The sequence below is a fragment of the Conger conger genome, chromosome 1 (assembly GCF_963514075.1).
Source record: "Conger conger chromosome 1, fConCon1.1, whole genome shotgun sequence".
Classification (NCBI taxonomy): Eukaryota; Metazoa; Chordata; class Actinopteri; order Anguilliformes; family Congridae; genus Conger; species Conger conger.
This window is the reverse complement of record NC_083760.1, coordinates 11878378-11893002: the sequence shown is the minus strand read 5'-3', so window position 1 is coordinate 11893002 and position 14625 is coordinate 11878378. Positions and strand designations below refer to the sequence as shown.

General features: G+C 39.4%; 2 protein-coding genes across 6 annotated transcripts; one reads left to right on the top strand and one right to left on the bottom strand.

Annotated features, from left to right (window-relative positions):
* Nucleotides 1–336: 336 nt before the first annotated feature.
* On the top strand, nt 337–5161 carry gnpnat1 (glucosamine-phosphate N-acetyltransferase 1). 5 transcript variants are annotated; one of them, XM_061246113.1, is made up of 6 exons: nt 337–494; nt 2144–2310; nt 2421–2483; nt 2682–2809; nt 2895–2956; nt 3494–5161. In XM_061246113.1, the coding sequence occupies exons 2-6, from the start codon at nt 2157–2159 to the stop codon at nt 3639–3641; spliced, it is 555 nt and encodes a 184-aa protein (XP_061102097.1). In that variant the 5' UTR covers nt 337–494; nt 2144–2156; the 3' UTR covers nt 3642–5161. The 5 variants fall into 5 exon arrangements, with proteins under 5 accessions (XP_061102097.1, XP_061102080.1, XP_061102089.1 ...); XM_061246096.1 differs by lacking the exon at nt 337–494 and adding an exon at nt 643–940; XM_061246105.1 differs by lacking the exon at nt 337–494 and adding an exon at nt 646–940 and having other exon boundaries at nt 2147–2310.
* Nucleotides 5162–5232: 71 nt separating this feature from the next.
* Nucleotides 5233–13432, bottom strand: styx (serine/threonine/tyrosine interacting protein). The gene is made up of 11 exons (XM_061246083.1): nt 13238–13432; nt 12592–12624; nt 9904–9957; nt 9632–9729; nt 9392–9452; nt 9231–9267; nt 8965–9004; nt 8788–8838; nt 8176–8248; nt 7308–7401; nt 5233–7099 (listed from the first exon to the last, which is right to left on the bottom strand). Exons 1-11 carry the CDS (start codon nt 13295–13297, stop codon nt 7026–7028), a joined length of 675 nt encoding a protein of 224 aa, XP_061102067.1. The 5' UTR covers nt 13298–13432; the 3' UTR covers nt 5233–7025.
* Nucleotides 13433–14625: the final 1193 nt, after the last annotated feature.

Here is a 14625-nt window from a genome sequence, read left to right as displayed (position 1 = left end):
TTTTATTAGGACTAGTAGTTTTAATTAATTTGGTATGTTTATATCCAGAGCGTCTTAATGTAGGACTATCATGACAGGACATTAGTGAGCTGTGTGAGCCGGGCCACCAGCTGAGTAATACATTAACACAACAAACCATAAAGATAAACACTGTCAAAAAGCCGATAATATTTTTTTAAACAATCACATAGAAGATACTTCCTAATCACCTACCATAAAGTGCCCAGCAATCAACAATGTGCACAGCCACACCCAGATAGCAAATTCCATTCAGATCAGAAGAGTATACATCCGCCATGGACAGAAATGTCGTACGTATCCGGTTGCCACGGGCACACACACACTGCGTAACCTGTAACTTCTTTGATCACTCTGGCCATGGGGGGTGTTAATATCGCACGTTCAGGACTTGGGAACCCAAGTACTCTTAAGAGCGATGTTAATTACTTTTGAGCAGCCGTGGTGTTTCTTTATGGAAGTCTGTACTTATTTTGGTTAGTGCTCTTTAACTGGAGATTGTCAATTCCTGGTGTAATTAGAGCCAGCCAGGTTGGTGACCACCTAGGTTAGGCCTGTTATTAATAACTGAAGCCAATGTTGCCTATTCATTCACATGTCGGTAAAGTTAACAGACCTCCTCTGTTAATGTTACTATATATCGTGTTATTTACGTATTCCATTCCCCTTGCGAGCAATCATGAGATGAATCCCACCGCATTTATTCGTTAGCCAAACATTTTCCGCGTGTTTCCATGGAATCTCTGCTGGAGCCCTCTGGTGACGTATATGGGCCGCGCCCCCTTTCTCTCCCACATGTGCCACGTCAGAGGAGGAAGCCCTCCAGGCTGAGCTAGTTACTCACAGGAGTAGGAGACCATTCACCCGAGAATCATAGAAATATTCTGCTACTGACTTCAATTTCCACCCTTTCGATGTCACCGTAAGTTCAATCGCGTTTGCCTTTCTGTGGAGTTAGTGAAACTGCTCCGCGCCGTGTGAAACCTAGCTGGCTAAGGACACAGGCTGGCTAGCCGCTGCTGCGTCTTTGAATTCAGATCTGCTAAAAAGATATTTTAGTGATGTTCCTGACGTAACGTCAGCTAGCTAGCTAGCTAACCACAACTTATGAGTCTGATCAAGAACATAATCTGGATGTGCCAGTCATGTTAATGTCGTGATAACGTTAATGTTAGCTAGCTATTTGGCTAGGGCTACATCAAAGTTAGCAAAACATATTCCTGTATATTAACATTAGCAAGTAGTGCAAGTTACTTGTATGTCAAGTCAACTAGCTAACTATTTACTTAGCTAGTTTACCAACGACGTGATGACAGGATAGTTAATTAAATTTAGCTATCATTTACAGCCATTCTTAAATCATTTAACGTTAGCTATGTAGCTTGGCAACTAATCTATTAATTAGGCGGTCACTAACGTGAGATTGTCACTGGGTGGTCGGTAGGTACTTTTCCAACTAGCTGTAACACGTTGAATAAGCCTGTTAGCCTCCTGTGTTGGTGGTGTAGTCTTTTCTTTTTAAAACAGACGTCATTAAAACAAATGGCTGAACACAAACATGTTTTTACTCAATTGCGTTGCTACAGTTAGCTAATTATGTTAATAACTACGAAATTTAAAGTCGTGTTTGAGTCCCATTTTCGCAGCTCCTAATAGCTGTGCTTAGTCTGTTTCAGTGAGGCGCGTCTAGATTAGAAGTGAAATTTGCTGAATCAAAGTCCATTGGCAAACAATCCAGTGGTGTGAGTGGGAAAGTTTTTTCTAAACTGAAACAAAGAAGTGTAAGTACATATTGCAGCCGTTTCCTGTCTGATTGCTATCATGTAGCAGGGCAACAGGTAAGTTTAATTGAATCAAAATGTAAACCAGGGCTGTTCCTGGAGATATACCGTCCTGTACGTTTTCATTGTGAAACTAATTTGGCACCGCCGATTCTACCAATGAGCAGTTTGTGGAGATCTGCAGCCGTTGAATGATGCGTGCTTTGTAAGGATTGGAATGCAAACCAACAAGGACGATAGATCTCCAGGAACAGGGTTGGCCAGCCCTGCTCCAGATGAACACAGACAGGAGAGTAGCTTTGATGTATGAAGTACAGTAGCCATGATCGGGTGTGTCTCATTAGCAGGGCCTGCGAGATGTTGCTGGACGAGACGCCACTGTTCGACCCCTCGCTTATCCAGGAGCTGGACTGGAGCACCAATACCGTGCCTTTCTCTCCGCCCATATCGCCCTCACACCCAGGAGAAGGCCTGATCCTCCGTCCCCTATGCACGGCTGACTTTAACCGAGGTGCGGTAGCAGGGCTGAAACTGCAGTTGTGCCGCGAATCTTCATACGATTTACCGCCACACTGAATGATTGATGGTTGCATGTTTCTGTTTCCCCCCTCTGTAATGCAGGATTCTACAAAGTCCTGTCTCAGCTCACCGTAGCAGGTGATGTGACACCTGAACAATTTATCGGTAAGTAGTAATGGCTTAAAGATGTTTTGTGGAAGTGTACAGATACGGGAACCGATATAGAAAGGCTTAAGTTAAATAAAATGTAATAGCAATGTAGGATATAGGTGTTGATTTATATACCCCTAAAGTTAATATCAAAATGGCGACTGAAAGATTTTTGACATAACATTTTAAAAATGATTTTGTTTGTACTTGTAGACAAGTTTGAGCATATGAAGAACACTGGCGATTACTATGTTGTCGTTGTGGAGGACACAAACCTTGGGCAAATTGTTGCTACAGCAACACTCATCATCGAACACAAATTCATCCACAGTTGCGCCAAGGTATAGTGTGGTTACTGCTTGGCGCCATCTTGTGTTCAGCACTGTAGCATTGCACCGGTACTCATCTTTACTCCACTTTTTACAGAGAGGGAGAGTGGAGGAGGTCGTGGTGAGCGATGTTTGTCGAGGAAAGCAGTTGGGAAAACTGTAAGTCTCACCGAGGCCAAGTTCGCTTCGAATGTCTTGTATCATTTATACTACATCATAGGTGGTTATCAGAGCTTGCAGAAAAACGTTGTTATTTTCTTGAAACCTTACCCAGTCTTGCACATAAAGTAAATGGTAAATGGACTGCATTTACATAGTGCCTTTATCCAAAGCACTTTACAATTAATGCCTCTTTCACCCATTCATATATGCGCACACACACACACACACACACACACACAGTGATAAGCTGCCATGCAAGGCACCAACTACCTCATCAGGAGCAATTGGGGGTGATGTCTGATGTGTTCAGGGACACTTCGACACACCCAGGGCGGGGGATTGAACTGGCAACCTTCTGACTGCCAGAGAACTGCTCCTGCCTCCTGGTGTAATGTTGGTAACTGTGAAATTTTGTCACCAGATTTTATAGTGATGTAGTTATATTTGTGCTAGAAATGAGGCCTTCTCAAGAAGGATGATAACACTGCCATTATTGCTAAACGTTCACAGCCACTATCCTTTCTTCAATTACAGATTAATGTCCGCTTTGACGCTCCTCAGCAAGAAACTGGATTGTTACAAAATAACACTGGAATGTGCCCCCAACAACGTAGCTTTCTACAAGAAATTTGGCTACTCCCCATCAACTGAGACCTACATGCAGTGCAGATTTTCTCACTGAAGTCTTACTCTACCTGGCCGCTGAATGGTACTGCAGTATGAACACCTGGGAATCCCTTACACCCCACGCAATCCCCCCAAAAAACATAGCAAACAGCTCCTCAGTGGTACCGTACCCGTCTCAAGATCCTGCTGTGAGCCCTGCTTACAGCTCATAAGGAAGTAAAGAATGTATAGGCTGTTACCTGAATATAATATCTGTGCAAATTTAAAAATGGTGGGAACTAAAGCAGGCATTTCAGTTTCAGTAATCGTAGGACTGTGGTCAAGGTTACGCACTTTGTTTACATAAACTGATGTTTGCTGTGCTTCACGATTTGACCTACAGCAGGTTCAAATTTTCGACTGTTCAACAATTGAAGAATGCTGTAATTCTCCAGTTGTGTAGGGGATGAGCTGTGATGCAACCATCCCAGCCACCCTGGGCGACCCATTGAACTGTGAATAACAAATGTACAAATGTATAGGGCTCCTGATATTTAAATTCTCATATGTTGATTATGTATTAACATATAGCCTATATTATGCTGCAGAGGCACTGCAATAATCAAAATTGAATAGAATTGCATTGTGTAATATATAGGTACATATATATGTTAACACAATGTGTACATACCCCAAGGAAGTTTGTAGGAATGTTCTCTTTTGTACAATGGTATCATTGAATGTGATGTGGAAGTCACAGCCCTTTCTGTAAAATCCCATTGCACAGACATATTGACTGCTCTTTTTTAGCAGCCCCCTAGGATGCCATGAAAATATTTACACCAGGGTTTTACAATACACCAGGTGCATATTACTCAAATGTGTACATCCCTTCCATAAATCAACACCAGTTAAAAGAAATGCGTTTTATATAGTTAATTTTTCATAATGTAAAAAGCCAAAAATTGAATGTGCATAGATAAAATATTGGTAGAAACTATATTAGATGTGAAGGTTTTCTCATTTTGAACAATATTTTGGGGTTTGTGTTGGTATAATGTTAATCTTAAATAACTGGTACTGGTAGTTAACGGTCATTAAGTAATTTCGATTGGTAGAACACTGTAAATACATCTGCAGTGTGGTCCACATTCAGACCTGTTACTCCATCTGAATCGAGAACCCGGTTGGTTCAATCAACCAGCCCTTTCCAAATATTGTACCCAAGGGGTTGTTAAGCAGAGGGAGGGGGGGGGGGCGGGTGAATGTTTTTAGCAATCTTTATAGCCTTCTCAGGATCTGCACTTAATGGGATGCAGCCAAACCTAATCAGCAAGTTGCAAATATGAGGAACTTTATCACGCATTTCCCCCTCATTTAGACTGGGAGAGTCTAAAGAGATATGCAATTGACATTTACTGTGTTCATAGAGTATAATAACTAGAAGTGTACGCAGTCTTTATTTAATTTCAATAGTGAATTTAATTTCAAAATTATATAACTGGGTCTGGGGAACGGAATAATGTCTATCTCATTATTTATTTTCAAAAATGAACACTGTTGTAAAGTGCATATAAATTTATCTTTTGCAAACAACTGGCTGTCTGTTGTTCTTTTCACTGAATTATAGATTGCATGCATCAGCAATGAAAGTACAGAAACGTATCTAAAGCAAAAATCATTTATTTTTAATAAATATTTTTTTTTTTTTAGTTTGGTTTACAGTCTCGCACCTATTATATACAATTCTTGCTGCAGACCAATGTTGCGGTTATTAAAAGAAAAAAAAGAAAAATCTTGCCTTTATTCTGCCTCTAAATAGTGTGGAATTGCAATCTCACCTGCCCCGCTAGAGGACAGACAAACTGAAGAGCAACCCATCAAGGTGAAGCCTTTCACAGAATAAAAAAAATGCATGCATGAAAACATCCCAAAACTCAACTGCACTTCCGCACCAGTGAAAGATTACCCCCGCTATGGTATGAACCACACAATACTTCAGTTTGGCAACCATTTTCTGTTCTAGTTATTGTATACCTTTCTTTTGAACCTCTGCTTTGTCCCAGATTATTACAATGCTATCGAGCTTCACTCTATTAAATAAGATGGAACATTTGCCCAAAGAGCCTGCCCCCAGTAATAAAACACTACTTAAAATCAGGACAGCAAAATCACCAGAGAATGCAATGGCTCTGCACTGTTTAAATACTCTCTGTTTGCTTTATATGAATAAATATACTCTTCCAGGAGTATCAAATCCATTTCTTACAGGGCAACTTCTATTCTGGTGTCCACTCCAGTAGCAGAGACTACAGCTTTTCATTTTCACCAATTAGCATGTTTTTCTAACAGCGAGAAGAGAAATGTTAGAATAGTTTTAAAATATTTTGGGGCTATTTAAGGCACACACTGTAAACAAATAAACAAAAGTGATTCATTTCAGGCATACAGTAAATGAATAAATGAACATGATTCATTTCACACTGTAAATGAATAAACAAACATGATTCATTTCAGGCACACACTGTAAATGAATAAACTGATGAAAATGCCTGCATACGGGACAGCCCTTCAGAATGTGATTGACACTCCTGATGAAGAGCAGTACCTCTCTGCAGATCTAAAGCATGGGAGGCATATTCGTGCTCCACTGATAAATGACCACAGTGAAAGCATAATTTTCTCAGTGTAAATGCTGTCCTATTAAGATGAGAAGGCAAGCCACCTTAATGGCATATTTTATATATCATCCTTACTGGTGGTGAAAACTCAGTAAGGAGGAATTAAACTTACTGGCAAGAAATTTAACACTTGCAAAATTGGTTAGCGTTTCTCGTTTTAGCTTATTTATTCCCCAGCAAGCATGTTCTTCCCCCTCCATCAATAAACTGTTCCTCATGATAACTGATTATTTGACAAGGATAAACTATCGCCTGCCAAATGACCGCACTGCCAACGGACCCATAACCCCCTGACCTAGGACAACAGGTCCATCGTTATTAGCCTCTTGAGGGGAGGCCACGCTTATTGTGGTGTTTCTAGTCATTCTAGAACATTCCCAAAATATACATCCTCAATGAATCCACTCGAAGCACTAACCTTCTGCCCATTCCCTTATACCATTAACTCCATCCAGCCCCCCAAAAAAATTCAAGTATCAAAAGTGCATTATTGCAATACTGTCCCGCTGCAAATGCAAAATGCTTTAAATACTATAAAACTGCAAAAAGAAAAAAAAAAGAAAAAAAAAAGCCAAACAAACATCAGTGCTATCAACTAAAAAAAAAAAAAAAAGAAAACTTCACTTTTCAAATTATTTCTCCCCAGTTCCAGAGGTCTCAGACGTCTGGAGCAGTCCCCCCCTCCCCCCGTTAGAAAAGTTTAAATATTTTATATTTTTTAGTTCCAATAAAAATGTAAAAATAAGTCCTTTGCAATGAATAGCTCCGCTGTGCCGGTCCTAGCCGTTCTGCGCCGCTGTGACCTGCATGCCTCCAAAGTCCTCGTCTTCCTCCAGCGTTCGCTTCAGACTCCCTGGGGGGGGGGGGGGGGGGGGGGGGGGAGAGAGAGAGAGAGAAGGGGGAGAGAGAGTTTAAGAGAGAGTGCATGAGTGTGTGACAGAAACCTCCTGTCCTCCTGTCCACAGTGCTTTTGCCAGTGCTGCATACGCATCGCACTCATACTCTTTCCATACTGTACACAAGGTGACACGTTCGACAGCGTCCGCGACACCCCTAATCACCTGGCATCCCAGCTTGCAAGGAGAACGAACGGCCCAGCTGGATTGGCGACATCATCTTGATGGTAAGTTTGGCTAGGTAGATTGCTTCATATTCCTGGAAAACAAGTAGAACCTTTACAAATATGTATACACAAGTATTAATTTTAGAGGCTTACTCAGCCTCTCAACCGAAACTGGCAAGACGTTCTTTGCAGATGTGTTTAAATTCTATTCATATAATCCCTTTAACAGCCCTCCAACACAAATGAGAAAAGTTAATTAACTCACACTCGCATTTCATGCCTTTTAGTAAGGCTGAATTAAGCCTTTATAGAAGCAAATTATAATTTTCATGTCAAAGTGGTAATGTTAAACCCATGGCTTGGCAACTTCTGTTCATAAACATGGACTATCCTTATGGTATGATGTAGATGGCACCGTGTAATCTGACATGATGAGGTCTGAGATGGAATAAGGACCACAAAGCAATAAAGAAACCTTAAATGCCCTGTAATAATTAGAGAAATCAAATCTGTCAGTACCACATATACAAACATCATTGGGAACTTGAAAGTGTTTTGCTCTGTTGGCAAATCCTTCATCGGCAATACTGATTTATACATGGAACTGTTTATGAGAAAAGCTCTAGACATGTAGTGTCATGTAGTATTTTGTGTAGCAATTACATTACAGTCATCATCTCCCCTTCAATGAGATTACTACCCTAATGCCTAACCTTAGGGCTCCATAATATTGTCATTCAGGTATATCACATTCATCTGATAAAGTCAAAAGAGCAGGAAAGGGGCAAACTGCAAAATGAGATCAGATGTGACCAAATGTCATCTGTACTGCTCCTCCAGCATCAGACTGAATGAGCCAGGCTCACCTGCAGCTGATGCACGAAGCCCACGTTGGGATTGATGCAGAATCTCCGCTCCTGAACGTGGCTGAAAGCATCCCTGTGAAGGAGTGACACAGACACACCATCGGTTAAAAAAACGCATTCATGTACAACTTAAGTGCATGCTTGCTTTACAGTCCCAATCAAAGTTAAGTGGTTGGTTGTTGGGTTTAATTTTTTGTATAAAATCATTCACAAAAATGTGTGAAATAAATTGGACAAGGTTATCTCCAAATTGTAGAAAGCAGTAATAAACTCTGAAAGAAAGTCAGCTATACTGTATAAAATTTGTCTAACATAAATCATATACATTGATATGATGATAAACAGATTAAACAATATATTTTTACCTCAAGCAAATTCACCAATGAAATAATAGAATGACAACAATAAAAATAACTATGACTATGAGGCTACAAAAACTACAGAATAAAAACTCTGAAAATCACAATAATGCATCACAATTTTAAGCATCAATTCTATTTTACTTCTCTTCATGACTACAGTGCAGTTTCAAGAGCAATATTTCAGAACACTATACAGCAGAAAATGATTAAATCACTAAAATAAAGAAATATAATAAAAAGGCTGACGCACCTGTATTTTACACCAAATGTTTCCATAAGGTAGGCGATTACTAAGGCAGCACTATAGAAAGGAGAGAACTGGTTTGAGAAACTGTCTGGATTTCAGGATCTGGACAGTGAAGTGCGGAGAGAAATGTCTGTAACTTTGCACGAAATGAATCTCATACACGCAAAAGGTCCCACTAACCTTCTTGAAATTCCTGCATTTCCGTGGACAAGTACCTTCCCTATAGAACAAAAATGAAAACATCAGGATACTCGTATACAGAAACGCTTTACCTTATCCTGTGGCTGCTACAGTCAGCCTTAACATAACATGGATCTCAAATACAGCAAGAAGTAAACATTCCCCCCCCCATTCATTCATCAATTTATAATCCTGCTATTTTTCCATGACAGACTATTTTTCAGATTATAACTGCCAGCTCAAGTTTGACTGAAAATGTTCAGTACCTCCAGACTGTAAACTTCCATCAATAAATTCTTTAGTCTAAAAAGAGAAAGGAGAAAAGGTATTACCATTATTATTATTATTATTATTATTATTATTATTATTATTACAACATTACTACTACAAGATGGTGTCAAACTCTAAAATGTGCACAGTAACTTACCATTGGGAAATACCTAATAATATTTTCCACAGGGTTATCGGCAATATCTAAGACAAGGTATCTGAAAATGCAGAAAATTAATATTATCCATAAAGGAAATAACCCAAAATGACAGTTCAGAAAGAAAGAAGAAAACTGAACAACCAGATTTTCTGGATCATACAGCTCAGTGAAAGTCTAGAAGTCCTATGGTATTACACAAGGAAACTATTCCACTAAAACAATTTAGTGTCGTCTCACCTAAATTTCAGTGGAAAATTTGGCTTAATGAAATTGGCTTCAATATCTTGTCTGACACAAACAATATGAGTAATCCCCTGCTTTTCAAGGGTGGGCAGCTGAAAAGAAGAAAGAAATTATTTAGCATCATTCTGAATATGAAAAATAATTAGACAACACATTTTGGAAACTACAGAACTCCTTATAATAATTCATGACTGAATGTTTTTAAACCCCTTTTTAACACCCTTTAGATGAACACACTACTACACTACAATTAAGCATTAGCCTACCTTGCTCTTCATGGCAGCTGAATATGGACCTAAAAACAGGCCAGGTAAGATTTCCTGAAACAAAATGTTTTGGTTAGACAATAAATAAATATTAAAACAATATGTTTTATATCTTGCTGCACTACTCATGGCAATGTTGAAGTGTTCTGAATGGTCTCATTTTAGTCACATGGCACAAGCCATTACCTGCTAATACAGACCTGTTACCTGCTCATTCAGAGCTAAAATAGAGCTGTTACCTGCTAACACAGAGCTAATATAGAGCTGTTACCTGCTAATACAGAGCTAATATAGAGCTGTTACCTGCTAATACAGAGCTAATATAGAGCTGTTACCTGCTAATACAGAGCTAATAGAGCTGTTACCTGCTAATACAGAGCTAATATAGAGTTGTTGCCTGCTAATACAGAGCTAATAGAGCTGTTACCTGCTAATACAGAGCTAATATAGAGCTGTTACCTGCTAATACAGAGCTAATAGAGCTGTTACCTGCTAATACAGAGCTAATATAGAGCTGTTACCTGCTAATACAGAGCTAATATAGAGCTGTTACCTGCTAATACAGAGCTAAAATAGAGCTGTTACCTGCTAACACAGAGCTAAAATAGAGCTGTTACCTGCTAACACAGAGCTAATATAGAGCTGTTACCTGCTAATACAGAGCTAATATAGAGCTGTTACCTGCTAATACAGAGCTAATATAGAGCCGTTACCTGCTAATACAGAGCTAATAGAGCTGTTACCTGCTAATACAGAGGTAATATAGAGTTGTTGCCTGCTAATACAGAGCTAATAGAGCTGTTACCTGCTAATACAGAGCTAATATAGAGCTGTTACCTGCTAATACAGAGCTAATAGAGCTGTTACCTGCTAATACAGAGCTAATATAGAGTTGTTGCCTGCTAATACAGAGCTAATAGAGCTGTTACCTGCTAATACAGAGCTAATATAGAGCTGTTACCTGCTAATACAGAGCTAATAGAGCTGTTACCTGCTAATACAGAGCTAATATAGAGCTGTTACCTGCTAATACAGAGCTAATATAGAGCTGTTACCTGCTAATACAGAGCTAATATAGAGCTGTTACCTGCTAATACAGAGCTAATAGAGCTGTTACCTGCTAATACAGAGCTAAAATAGAGCCGTTACCTGCTAATACAGAGCTAATAGAGCTGTTACCTGCTAATACAGAGCTAATATAGAGCTGTTACCTGCTAATACAGAGCTAAAATAGAGCTGTTACCTGCTAATACAGAGCTAATATAGAGCTGTTACCTGCTAATACAGAGCTAAAATAGAGCTGTTACCTGCTAATACAGAGCTAATATAGAGCTGCCAATATAGTTTGAGCAAGGGACTTGGGAGTTACCAGCCACCAAAACTGGTTGGGTGGCTTATGGGATTTAAAATAGATCTAACATCCAGAAACCCAGATCATCAACTGACACTTTACAAATGATCACCTCCATTGAGAGAAGCGCCTATTAGCACTGAAACTAGGGAGAAGATGGCTGCTCAGTGCCACTATCTTTCCTTGCAGCAGGGGACCCTTTCAGACTGAGGAATGAAAACCTAATATTCTGAAGTTTGTTGCCTGTTTGCCTTACGCGTGTACTATTGTGCTGTACTACTGTTGATTCTCTTTATAAACAATATATGATCACCAGGAAAAAAAATAAACTTCAAAACTTCCTGAGTCAGTCAGAATGGTCAATTACTCAAATTATCTGTCTGCCAAATGACTAAAATGTAAAATGTAAATTAAGGTTTTTACTTAAAAGGTTATCTGTCATCTAGGCATGTTGCCGATCATTCTGAAACACTGCACAATTCTCTACAAATAAGTCCATATACACTTTATTAGGAACACCTGTACACCTACTTATTCATGCAGTTATGTAATCGGCCAATTGTGTGACAGCAGTGTAATGCATAAAATCAGGCAGATATGGGTCAGGAGCTTCAGTTATTGTTCACATCAACCATCAGAACGGGGGGAAAATGTGATCTAAGTAACCTTTACCATGGAATGATTATTGGTGCCAGACATAGTGGTTTGAATATCTCAGAAACGACTGACTGAAGAGGCAGTCCCATAACCATGATGAGCATTTCACGGTTGTATTCAAATACCTCTAGTGTATCTCTAGGAGAGGGTAGTCAATAAGTGGTCACTACCTTTGGAAGAACAAAGTTTCATTTTCATAGGAAACCTACCAACTACTTGGTTGAATATGCAGCACTTTTTGGTCATTTTCTACCCAACTTTGGCAGTGTATAATTTTTTAATACATTATCTATTTGACTTAATTTTCCTTGTGGCTGTTCATTTTTTTTTTTTTTTTTTTTTTACACAGTCTTAGAAATTTGGATGTCGTACACCAAGTGTTGCTGTTCAAAAGTAAGCCATCAAATATTGAAATTGCCAAGCAGCGAATTATTCCATAATCTAAAACTAGACACAAAATGGTGTCAGGTTTCAGGTTTTTCGATACAAACCCCAACAAGTTAAGGCTAATAATTTTGGACATGACATACAACATATGAACGTAAACATGGTTTTGGGTCCATTTTCATTATCGACGTTGTTTAGGACACTGGACACAAAATACAAATAAACATACTTTACCAGCAGTAACTGGTTAAATTGCATTATCCAAGGCGCAATATGATTACATCTGTACATACCTGCATTTCTCGCCTCATTGGATATGCCCAGTCCTGTGAAATCAAATGGTCTGCATTAGTCATTACAAAGATAGCCGTATGTGCGCACTGCCAACCAGCTGGATGCGCATAAAGCTGTTCTATCAAACCTAAAATATAAAGCTAGCGAGAATTAATGGATTAACATCCATTAAAAGCAGTGTTAATTCTACGAGCACACGCTTTAAGGTCCGAGAAACATTAATTGGCGCTAAGTATAGATAGACTGGCTCGCTACCTACTTAATAGGCGAAAAAAAAGTCAAAAGTCAAATACAATCACCGAACAAGCTAATTATGACAAAACACATTCGCTAGCAATCTAATCCGAATTAAAGCTAATTATACACAGCTATTTGCTTTGACATGTAGTTAGAAAAGTGGCTGAACCGCAAACAGCTAGCAAGCTCTCTAGCGTTAGCTAGGTGATACAGAGCATTATTAGTTGTTAGCTCGCTGACTAGCAACTGTCAACCGTTTCAAATCGGTTTTAGTATTTAGCGAACTCCTTAGCTACCCAACTACAGCTTCAAATGTATAATTAGACATCTTAGCTTGCTACCGGGTGAACGATATCTGATCAGTTAGCTATGTTAGCTAGCTCATGCTAACTAGTTTATGACATTTACCAGTTGTTCCTCCTTAGAGGCAGGCAGGGACGGGAAATTAAGCTTGTTTTCCCCGTCCATAGTGCGGTGTTTCGCGCACCGGTGGCCCAACTAGCCACAGAGAAGTCGTACAATGATGTTACTTGTTGGAGAAACTAGCTAACTGTAGTATCGTTGGAGTTTGTTTTGGAGCCCCACATGCATGTCCGCCATGATGCTCTCTACCAAGAAAGTCACGTGATCTACCCCTACTTTCAAAGTTTAGGGACCATCTCGGTATGGATAGTGAGTCGTGCCAAACTTAAGAATAAGAAAGCGAAAATCATAGAAACGTGAATAAAAATGATTAAATACATTTTCCCTCTCTATTGTTAAATGGTTGGCATTTATATAGCGCCTTTATCCAAAGCGCTGTACAATTGATGCTTCTCATTCATTCACCCATACACACACTCACACCAACGGCGATTGGCTGCCATGCAAGGCACCGACCAGCTCGTCAGGAGCATTTGGGGTGAGGTGTCTTGCTCAGGGACACTTCGACACAGGCCGTGCGGGGGATCGAACCGACTGCTCTTACTGCCTGAGCCATTGTGCGCTTCAGTTTTGTATGGCATGTTTGACAACAAATCCATAATTTGCTGCTTTTGGACTGCGTTTTCCAATGGGTTCTCTAACTAGGGGGTGAGGATACAGATGGATGTTTTTTTTTGTTTTTGTTTTTTTAAACCAAATCAATGGACTTATAAATACGTCTTTTTACTTTCTGCTAATAAAAATACGTAATACGTTAAAATACATTTCAGTCGGCATGCAGGTGACAGGTGAAATTTAAAAAAACGATGCATTTCTTTTATGATTTTGAGCAAATGTTATTTCATTATATTACTGCCTGTGTTCAGTCTGTAAAACAGCTGCTGACGATTATGCTGAATTTAAGGAGGTACATGGGGTTCTAAAAATACTCTGGGTTATAAGAACATTGTGAATTATCCCACACGTGTTGGTGTCAATCGTCTTGGCCAAATTTCATGCGTGTATGACTTTGGCTAGTCATTTACGAAGGTTATTGACATCATTTGTCGATGCTGAAATGGTCAACTACAATTTTACTTCATCTACTTCCTAGAGGCGCAACATTTTTTGTATCGTTTTTGTCACAAAATTGGCATCTTCGTTCAGCTCAGTACTGTCTGTTCTGGGTCCACGGTGCTGGAACGTACTCCCTCTGAGGTCAGAACTGTAGAATCTCTTCCCATCTTCAAGCGCAAACTTCAAGCACCTCTCCATGTCCCTCCCTACCTCCCTGTAAACCTTAATTGTTGTGTTTCTGTGATTTACTTGTTTCAGTTTGGTTAGGTAAGCAGTGTTCATACTTTTGTGTGTTGCGGTTTAAAAAAATAAATAAA